This window comes from Saccopteryx leptura, chromosome 3 (genome assembly GCF_036850995.1).
Source record: "Saccopteryx leptura isolate mSacLep1 chromosome 3, mSacLep1_pri_phased_curated, whole genome shotgun sequence".
NCBI lineage: Eukaryota > Metazoa > Chordata > Mammalia > Chiroptera > Emballonuridae > Saccopteryx > Saccopteryx leptura.
In genome coordinates, this window is record NC_089505.1 from 361,453,099 (window position 1) to 361,462,953 (window position 9,855).

The 9,855-nt window shown below is 50.6% G+C and overlaps 1 protein-coding gene across 1 annotated transcript; it reads left to right on the plus strand.

Annotated features, from left to right (window-relative positions):
• Window positions 1–4,528: 4,528 nt before the first annotated feature.
• Window positions 4,529–9,540, plus strand: MYC (MYC proto-oncogene, bHLH transcription factor). Its single transcript, XM_066379495.1, has 3 exons — window positions 4,529–5,069; window positions 6,675–7,434; window positions 8,500–9,540. The coding sequence occupies exons 2-3, from the start codon at window positions 6,687–6,689 to the stop codon at window positions 9,057–9,059; spliced, it is 1,308 nt and encodes a 435-aa protein (XP_066235592.1). The 5' UTR covers window positions 4,529–5,069; window positions 6,675–6,686; the 3' UTR covers window positions 9,060–9,540.
• Window positions 9,541–9,855: the final 315 nt, after the last annotated feature.

The window sequence follows — 9,855 nt, forward strand, 5'->3', positions numbered from 1 at the left end:
AGCCCTTCTTTCCAAATGCTCCTTCTGCTGAGGATGCGTGTTTATCATTCGTCCCCCTTTCTCCCTGACAGGCCTCACATGACTTGAAGAGGATTTCAAATAACACCCCAGCCATCCCGAGGGGTGTGTCGCCTCACCCCCCAAGTTAGAGCTAGCTTTTTGATCACTGGCAAGGTCCAGTTTCTTTCTTTGTCAGGCACTGCTATTATCTATCTGAGATCAACTCAGTTGGAAACTTTCTGAGGGCCTGGGGGGGGGGGGGATATTCAAAGAAGGGGTCGGGACTGGTGTTATGCTACACAAGTCACATATTCTGAATCTCCTTTCGTGTCTCTGGAAAGAAAAGAGAACGTCTGGTTAAATTACTCTTTCTTTCTCCATATCTTTTTTTCCTAAGTACAGAAGTGACACGGCTGTCACTTTGTTCCTGGGAGAACGTGGCATTGTGAGGATTAATGGTTCCTGTTGGTACCATCCTGTGAGCAGTCTCCCATGGGGCAATCTTGTAGACTTGCTTACCTGGAGTCCCAACTCTGTGGGTGGTCCCAGCTGCCCACCTGAAGACCTGCCTCTCCTTAGAAAGCTAGCAGTACCAAAACCAAGGAGAGACGCCGCCTTAGGGGGCCCCTAGAACACACCAGGAACGTTTGGTCGATAGACACCTTCCACTGATGTCAAAAAGAAATAGAAAGAAAAGGTTATCCCTTTAAAAGTTCTTTTAAAAGATAAAGTCCAACAGCTATCTCTGAGTGCTCAGGATTAAAGAACTCTTTTTTTATTATTCCTTTATTCTTCTATTTCCAATTTTGCTTTCACAGAGACTATGGATCACTTTGGTCTCTCAAATATTAGTTTTAATCACCTCAATCATTTCTTAGCTCAGGGGATGTCTATTGTAGGTCAAATGGTTCTTAAATTTTTTCTTTCAAAAAAGAAAAAGACAGTGAGGTTCCTTAACTTGGTTGAGATCTGACTTTCTCATTCCTCTTTTGAGAAATGAGGTGGCCCCTACCTTGTTTGGGAAAATAACAGCCCAGGTGATGTCACCAGCCTGGGTGGTGAAGGAGGCTGAGCCCTGAATCCACAAGCAGCTTTTTTTTCCTGGGGTTCACACATCCTACAACAGGCTGGCATCGTGTAGTGTTCAGACCTTAAGATAGGGCATATCTGCCATCTTTAGCAATTTTCAAAAACTGCCCTCTGAGGTCAAGCCAGGCAGACCGTGGATGGATGTTGTTGGATTGGCTGGCAGGTTGCTGGAGCTCCTGTTTCCTGCTCCTGCTGAGAGCAGCAGTGCCTGGGCCTCCAGCGGAGCAGCGCCCGAAGTGTAGATTCCTGGGAAATCACCCTGAGAGGCCTCCTCTGGGAAGGATCCCCTGGTGCCAAATTTTCTGGGGCTAGATGTAGGTGGGCAGACACTGCCAAGCATCCTTCTCACCATCAAAACCGACTTGAAGTATTCACACCTATCAAGCTCGCTATGTAAACTCCTCTGCTTTTATTTCGACCTGTGCTGTCCAATCTTCTTCCCTTCCCCTCCCTTCCCTTCCCTTCCCTTTCCTTCCCTTCTTCTTTCTTTCTTTCTTTCCTTTTCTTTTTTCTTTTCTTTCTTTCTTTCTTTTTCTTTCTCTTTCTCTCTTTCTCTCTCTTCTTTCTTTTTTTAAAAGATTTTATTTACTGATTTTACAGAGAGAAGAGTGCGGAGCAAGAAGTATCAACTCACAGTTGCTTCACTGTAGTTGTTTATTGATTGATTGCTTGTCCTCTGTGCCTTGACCAGGCAAGCCCAGGGTTTTCAACTGCGACCTCAGCGTTCCAAGCCAAGGCTTTATCCACTGCGCCTCCACAGTCAGGCTGTGTTGCCCAGTCTTTTAAATATAAAAACTTGTTTTTATTTAAATAGTCCTCCACACTTTTTTCAGTGAAATCTCAAATGCACTTCCCATCGCTATCAAAAAGTCTAGCTATCTACTGCTCATCAGCCCAATTTAAGAAAATTAATAATAAGCAAAATCAAATTCCCCTCAACATTCCATGGGGCCTACCCTTCCCAATAAATCCAGTGTCCTTTAAAACTTGGTAGTTAGAAGAAGACTGTGGGCTAAAACTTGCTTCGCTGCGCGAGAGTTCTCCTGGCATTTTTTCCCCCATACGTGTACTTGTTAATTATTTCACGTTTCCCATAAATGGCATTGGTTCTCCACAGGGTAACATTCGTCGTCAATAAGTAGTGATGTGTTGATTCTCACCACCGTCTGTGCGGTTGAATAGCCGTCCCTAAACCCCTTTACCCGCCAGGAATTCCTCTTCCTTCTGCCCTTCTGCAGTCGACCTGAAGGAATCCTGCAGAGGTGTCTGGAAACTGCTCTCAAGAGCCTCGGGATCATTCTGCCCACTGTAAGCCATGAGATCCAGCTGCCCCTGCCCCTCCCCCCCACCTCAGTTGGCAGTCCGACGCGGTGATCTCAGTGGCCAGTAGAGGGCACACTTGACTTTACTTTCGCAAGCAGGAGCTCGAGTGCAGTTTGAGAGGGGGCGGGGGAAACAGGCTTTGCAGCAAAACCTTGACCAAGGATTGGTCGCTCCACGCGTTTGCGGCAAAGGGCTGGAGGCTGGAGCAATTTGCAATCCTTAAAGCCGAATTGTGCTGTGCGCCTGATTTGGAGGAAGTTACTCCTCATTTAACAATCGAACGCTGAGCTGCACACTCAATGGCTAATAATTTACTTTGAACACAAGCACACTATACACGCGCACCCCCTCTCCGAATTTTGTTTTGGAGTGTGGGGGAGGGGGGGTGAGAAATGGAAAAAGTTTACTTAAATGCCTTTGGGTGAAGAACCAGGGATGGGAAGATGGCCTTTGTTTTTAATGTCCTGGTATAATTCAAAATTGCAAATCCCAAGCGAATATGCATTAAATATTAAATATAGATTCATTCAGGCGGAGAATAAATCATGTCGTGTTGGACCACATTCTGGGTCGACGTGTACATGAAATGTATATAGATGTATGTGTATTATTCATACAACTTTCACTATGGCATTCCGAACCAAAATTTAGGGTCAGTGAACTAAGAAATTAGTGCCTGAAATTCGGCCAATTTTTAATTGGCTCAAGATACCCCCCCCCCCCAATAAATACAATAAAAAAGAAACAGGGACGGAAGTAATACTTGGTTCTTCTCCTTTGATCAGAATCGATGCCTTTTTTTTTTTTTTTTTTTTTTTTACGTGCATGATCACGATTCCAATAATAAAGAGAAAAGAAGACCAGGAAGAAAGTTATGTTTGGTTTGTTCAAGGAGGAAAGAGTTAACGGTTTTCACCGGGGTCTCCGCTGATGCTCCCGGCAGGGACCGCAAACTCGCCGCTTCCCCCCTTCGGGGGAATCCAGTCCCGCGGCTTTCGCTACCCCTCCCCAATATTCTCCCGTCTAGCGCCTTTGATTTCCCCCAAACCTGGGGTCCCCAGACTGCAACGCCGAACCACGGACGCAAATAGGATTTTTCCTATTTGCTGCGGAACTGGAACTCCGAGAGGCGCGGGGATGCGAAGGGAGGGGTCCAGAGGAGCAGAGAACGGGAGGGAACCCCGCGGCGCGCACCTACAACCGTGTCCCTCCCTTACTCCAGCGCGGAACACACAGAAAGATCTCAGGGATTAACGCGTTCTAGGGCACAGCCGGATCCCGTCGGGCTCTGTGTCAGTCTGAGCCGGCGGGCGGGGAGGGGGTGGGTGGGGGTCTGAACCTTGGCAGCAAATTGGGGGATTCATTTTGGTGGAAGGTGCCCAATCTAGATAGCGATACACACATAAAAGCATAACACCCCCAACAAATGCAGTGGCTGTTTATTCATAACTCGCTCTCCAAGTATACGTGGCAGTGCGTTGCGGAGTTATTTTAATAAATCCAGGCATCATTTTCCTCCCTCTAACCTCTTATCACTTACCCCCATCTACACTCACATCATACACACTCAGCGCACGCCCATGAATACCCTTTCTTCCCTCCTCTCTCTCTCCGTAGGACTTAATCCAAACGCTGCCCTTTCCCCAGTCTAAAGGAAGTGCCCGACCGCCCGGGACGTGCGTGGCGTGGCCGTGGGTACACCGTGTGTTCTGTGTTGAGAGCTCAGCTGTTCCGCCTTGCGATGATTTAAGCAAGCAGGACAAGCAAGCGGTCTGTCAAACAGTGCTGCACCAGAGGAACAGCCAAGGACCGGGTTTGAGCGGGAGCAAAAGAAAATGGTAGGCGCGAGCAGTTAATTCATGCTAGGATCTAACTCTATTTACATCCGATTGCTTGGCGCACGGGAGTGCCAGGCTCAAAGGCTGTGTCTCCTCCCCCCAAGCCCCTCCCTCCGAACAAGCGCCCCTCCCGATTTCCCAAAGCAAGAGGGGGTGGGGGATAGAAAAAAGATCCTCTCTCGTGAATCCCCGCCCACCCGCCCTTTATAGGCAAGGGTCTGCCGGGGCGAGGACCCCCGGCTGCGCTTCTCGCGGCTGCTGCAACCACCGCGGTGCACGCGTCTCAGCCGCCGCCTACTTCTCCCCCCTCCTTTCCCCCCACCCCCGTGCTATTCAGAGGCTTGGCGGGAAAACGGACAGAGGGGAGGGCTCGAACTTACCAATATAAAAGCCGGCTTATCTGACTCGTTGTAGTAATTCCAGCCAGAGGCAGAGGGAGCGAGCGGGCGGACCCGCCAGAGTGAGCCGAGCGAGCTGAGCGAGCAGAGTCGCGCTCCGGGTGCCCAGGGCAGGGAGATCCGGAGTTAACGGGGGGCTTCGCCTCCCGTCCAGCCGCCTACTCTCCACCCTTCCCGCCGACCCTTGCCAGCGACCTGCAACCCTCGCCGAATCCGCGAAACTTTGCCCATTGCAGCGAGCCGGCACTTTTCCCTGGAACTTACAACACCCTAGCGAGAACGCGACTCTCCGGACGCTGAGAGGCTCTTTTGCCTATTTGGGGAGACGTTTCTCCTCGCCGCTGCCTACGACTCGCTGGTCTCAAAGGCGCTCCTTGATCCTTTCTGGACGCTAGATTTCCTCCGGATAGTAGGAAAGCCGGTAAGCCCCCGGATCTATTTGTCTTCTAATTTATTTTTTCTACCGCTTTATTGACGTGAAGAATCGAGTACCCGCAGCAGGGTGTCTTCTCCCCATTCCTGTACTATTGACACTTCTCGGAGTAGTTCTCGTAGGTCGGGGTGGGGTGGGGACTGAAGCCGACCTGGTTCGGGGTTGAGCGACTTGTCAAATGGGAGGGTGGAAAGCAGAGGGAAAACGGGATTGCGTTTTTTAAACAAGCCTTTGGAGGTTTTTGTCGATGATAATTGACGCAGAGGCCAGCCGGCTGTATATTCCTGCTTTATTGAATTAATTGCTTGGGGATTTTTTGTTTGTTTTTTGTTTCTGCGGACGGCGGGGAGAGCTATGCTTCGTGGTGGGCAGAAAGCCCTTTGCATCTCGAGCTCCTTGGAGTAAGGATTACATATCCTTATGTGTGATCTAGAGAGCTCCGGAGCCGCTGACTTTTCCCCTGCTCCGAAAGGGCATTTAAATTTCAGCTTTTTTGACCGCATTTCTGACAGCCGGAGACACTGCGGCACAGCCGGCCGGCCTATTCCGCCGGCGTTTCCAATTCGTCCCTTGCGCCTTTTCAGAAGTTGGCATTTAGCTGCTGAGGAAAATAATAAAATTAAAGATCTTGGTGTACCGAGCAATGAGGACTTGGTGTTGGGAAGGCGCAGGGAGGCGGAGAAGGAAGGCTAGGGCAGGGATGTGTCCGATTCTCCTGGATTTACTGAGTTAGAAAACGAGGGCAAATCTCCGCACCCAGCCTTGGTACCCCGCCGCCTCGGAGTCCCCGCGCCCCTGAGATTCGGAGGGACCACCAGGAGCGGGGCTCCGGGCTTTTTCAGAACAGCTGCTCCTCTGCTCTGGTAAAGGGAAGAGCGCCCCCGCTCCGGGCGCGGAATCGCAGCAGGGTCTCTGGCGCAGTTGCGTTGCGGTGCTGGGTGTTGAAGGGAGGTGCCCCTGTTATTCTCTAATACCCCCCTGTTATTTATGGGAAGAGGGGAGTGTTAAAGGCTCGCAGCTGAGCCCGCCGCACCAAGCCGGCGAAGGAAACGAAGAAAAACCGGGAAAGAAGGGAGGGGGCGCGCTGCGGGGTGGAGATGGAGGAGGAGGAGAAGGAGGCTGGGATGGGCGGTGGAGCCCGCGGGGGAAGGAACGCGGCGAGGGCGCGAGTGGGAAGGGGCGCAGCCGCTCCCGCCGCAGCGTCTCGCCTTCTCCTTCAGGTGGCGCAAAACTTTTCGGGTTTGGCAGATTGTATTCTCCACCGCCGCCTCTCCCGGCCTCTTACCGAGACCAGAGCCGATTTCTATTGCTCTGCGGCTGCGGTGCCGAGTCCCAGCCTTTGCGTACCGGACTCCCGGGGGACCGAAACCCCGCTGGTGCTCCGCAACTAGTTAACCATGTATGTGTCCGAGATGAGAGGTCACCCGGAGAGGGTGAAAGGGTGTCCTTTTTGCCCCCACCCCTCCCGCCACTGGCCCATTTGGGGGAGAGCCCTGAATGGGGAGTGGTTCGTGATTGTGCCGCGCAGTGCGCGGGGCTGAAGCGCCAACCTAGACTTAACTCAAGATTGCCCCCTTTGTGTGCCCCCTTTAGCAAGCTGCCGCGATGCCCCTCAACGTCAGCTTCGCCAACAGGAACTATGACCTCGAGTACGACTCGATGCAGCCCTATTTCTTCTGCGACGAGGAAGAGAACTTCTACCACCAGCAGCAGCAGAGCGAGCTGCAGCCCCCCGCGCCCAGCGAGGACATCTGGAAGAAGTTCGAGCTGCTGCCCACCCCGCCCCTGTCTCCGAGCCGCCGCTCCGGGCTCTGCTCGCCTTCCTATGTTGCGTTCGCGTCCTTCTCCCCCAGGGACGTTGACGACGGTGGCGGCGGCAGCTTCTCCACCGCTGACCAGTTGGAGATGGTGACCGAGCTGCTGGGAGGAGACATGGTGAACCAGAGCTTCATCTGCGACCCGGACGACGAGAACTTCATCAAAAACATCATCATCCAGGACTGTATGTGGAGCGGCTTCTCGGCCGCCGCCAAGCTCGTCTCCGAGAAGCTGGCCTCCTACCAGGCTGCCCGCAAAGACGGCGGCAGCCGGAGCCCCGCCCGAGGGCACGGCGCCTGCTCCACCTCCAGCCTGTACCTGCAGGACCTGAGCGCCGCTGCCTCCGAGTGCATCGACCCTTCCGTGGTCTTCCCCTACCCGCTCAACGACAGCAGCTCACCCAAGCCCTGCGCCTCCCCCGCCTTCTCCCCGTCCTCGGACTCTCTGCTGTCCTCGGCTGCCTCCTCCCCACGGGCCAGCCCCGAGCCCCTGGCGCTCCACGAGGAGACACCACCCACCACCAGCAGCGACTCTGGTAAGCTGGACCCCTGCGAGCCTAACAGCCTTCTTTTCTCATTGGCCGCTAATTCAGCTGACCACGTCACTTAAAACCGTCTTTTCTCTTTTCTTACACTATTTGGGAAAGAAAGGGCAGATGTGGGAGGATCTGGGAGCTCCATCATCTTAGAAACACTGGGCTTTGCTGTTCCCTCCCATCTGTTCCCCTAGACCGCCCTAGTGGCCTGCAACTTCCTTTCCTTCCCACCCCTTAGGAATTTCATTTGGATTTTAAACCTTCCGGGTTTATCTTGCAACTCAATCCACTCCCTTTTACCTTTCTTAAGCATTTTAATTGCCCTAGGGGGAGTGGGGGGAGTGTGAATGAGATTAAAAGAGGCTAGATCTCTGAGAGTGAAAGAATTGCCACCTTCTTCCTTTCTGAGAAGTGCTGGAATTTAAAGGACTGCAGATCTATGAAAATGAAGAGGGGCTGTGGACTCAGGCAGGGCAGCGTCCCTGCCTGGGGCTGCGAACTAGCTAAAGTGCCTAAAAATGAGTGAACTGAAAGTTGGGATCTTTTCCACCTCTTTTGAACACTTAAAAAGCAAATCCTTCTCCAAAACTGGAGTTTTCTTCCTTCCCCCATCCCCTACAACTTTTGGCAAAGCTGCAAGGTTTTTTTTTCTTTTTGACTTCCAGTAAAATACGGAGTTGCTAAAGTCATACCAGGAGATTTGCAGCTATCCTTTGCAACAGCTGATGGGTTCTTGGTAAAGTCCATTAAAAATAGGAGGTGCTTGGGAATGTGCTTTGCTTTGGGTGTGTCCAAAGCCTCATTAAGTCTTAGGTAAGAATTGGCATCAATGTTGTATCCTGGTAAATTATAATTTTCTTGCCTGTGCCATAAACCCAGCTGTCATTCTGCCTTCCTAGGGAGAAGAGCCAGGGTGATTGGCTAGTTTGTTCTCTGGGGGTAACTTTGTGCCAGGGTCCTTCCTCATGTAGATTCCTTTATATTTACATTGCATTAATGTCATGTAATCATCGATTACTTTAAGGAAAGGTGACTAACCGGTTGATTTCTATTTTTTTCTTAAAGAGGAAGAACAAGAGGACGAGGAAGAAATTGATGTTGTTTCTGTGGAGAAGAGGCAGCCTTCTGCCAAAAGGTCAGAATCAGGGTCACCCGCTGGAAGTCACAGCAAACCTCCTCACAGCCCTCTGGTCCTTAAGAGATGCCATGTGTCCACCCATCAGCACAATTACGCAGCACCCCCCTCCACCAGGAAGGACTATCCGCCGGCCAAGAGGGCTAAGTTGGACAGTGGCCGAGTCCTGAAACAGATCAGCAACAACCGCAAATGTGCCAGCCCCAGGTCCTCAGACACGGAGGAGAACGACAAGAGGCGGACACACAACGTCTTAGAACGCCAGAGGAGAAACGAGTTGAAGCGTAGCTTTTTTGCCCTGCGCGACCAGATCCCCGAGTTGGAAAACAACGAAAAGGCGCCCAAGGTTGTGATCCTGAAAAAAGCCACTGCATACATCCTGGCCATCCAAGCCGAGGAGCAAAAGCTCGTTTCAGAGAAGGACTTACTGCGGAAACGACGAGAGCAGTGGAAACACAAACTTGAACAGCTACGGAACTCTTGTGCATAAAAGTTGTCCTATTGGAAGGAGGAACTGGGATCACTCGCCGACTTCTCACTGGTTACTAAGGGAAAGTAAGGGGGAAGGTTCCTTCTGACAAAACTGCGCAATTGCATGCCAAGCGCAACCTCACAACCTTGGCTACGCCTTAGGACTGAAAGGCTGAGCCGTAATGATATACACCACCTCATAGATTTTTTTAGCATAAAGTTTTTTTATGCTTGCCATCCTAATTTTTTTTTTCCTTAAAGATTTGTATTTAAAGAATTGTTTTTTAAAAAATCTTAAAGTTTACCCCACTTTCCTGTGTAAATATAGCCATTAAATGTAAATAACTTTAATAAAACGTTTATAGCAGTTATACAAGATTTCAAAACCTGTATTATAAACCATAATTTTTTTTATTTAAATACATTTTGCTTTCTAAAGTTGATTTTTTTTATTGTTTCTAGAAAAATAAAATCAATGGCTATTATATAATACAGCCAAATCATACGTCTGTGGGTGTTTTGTTTCTTCTTTTTGTCATTCTCTTTCATCAGTTAAGAATGAACAGAATTGGGTCCATAAGGGCTTGAGCGTAAATACAAGATGGGGAAAGAAGTTACTCGGGAAGGGACAGCGGCTTTGATAAAATGGGTCTGGGGCTTTACGGTCTTTAAACCCAGCAGGTTTGTAAGTGCATCATGGAGATTGGTGATAAGGGCCGAAGTGGACACTTGAAAAAAGGAAAGGGCAGAAGCCGTGAGCAGGAGAGCAGCGAAGGGCTGCTCAGGGTGAAAGATAACACGGGGAGAGGGAAGGA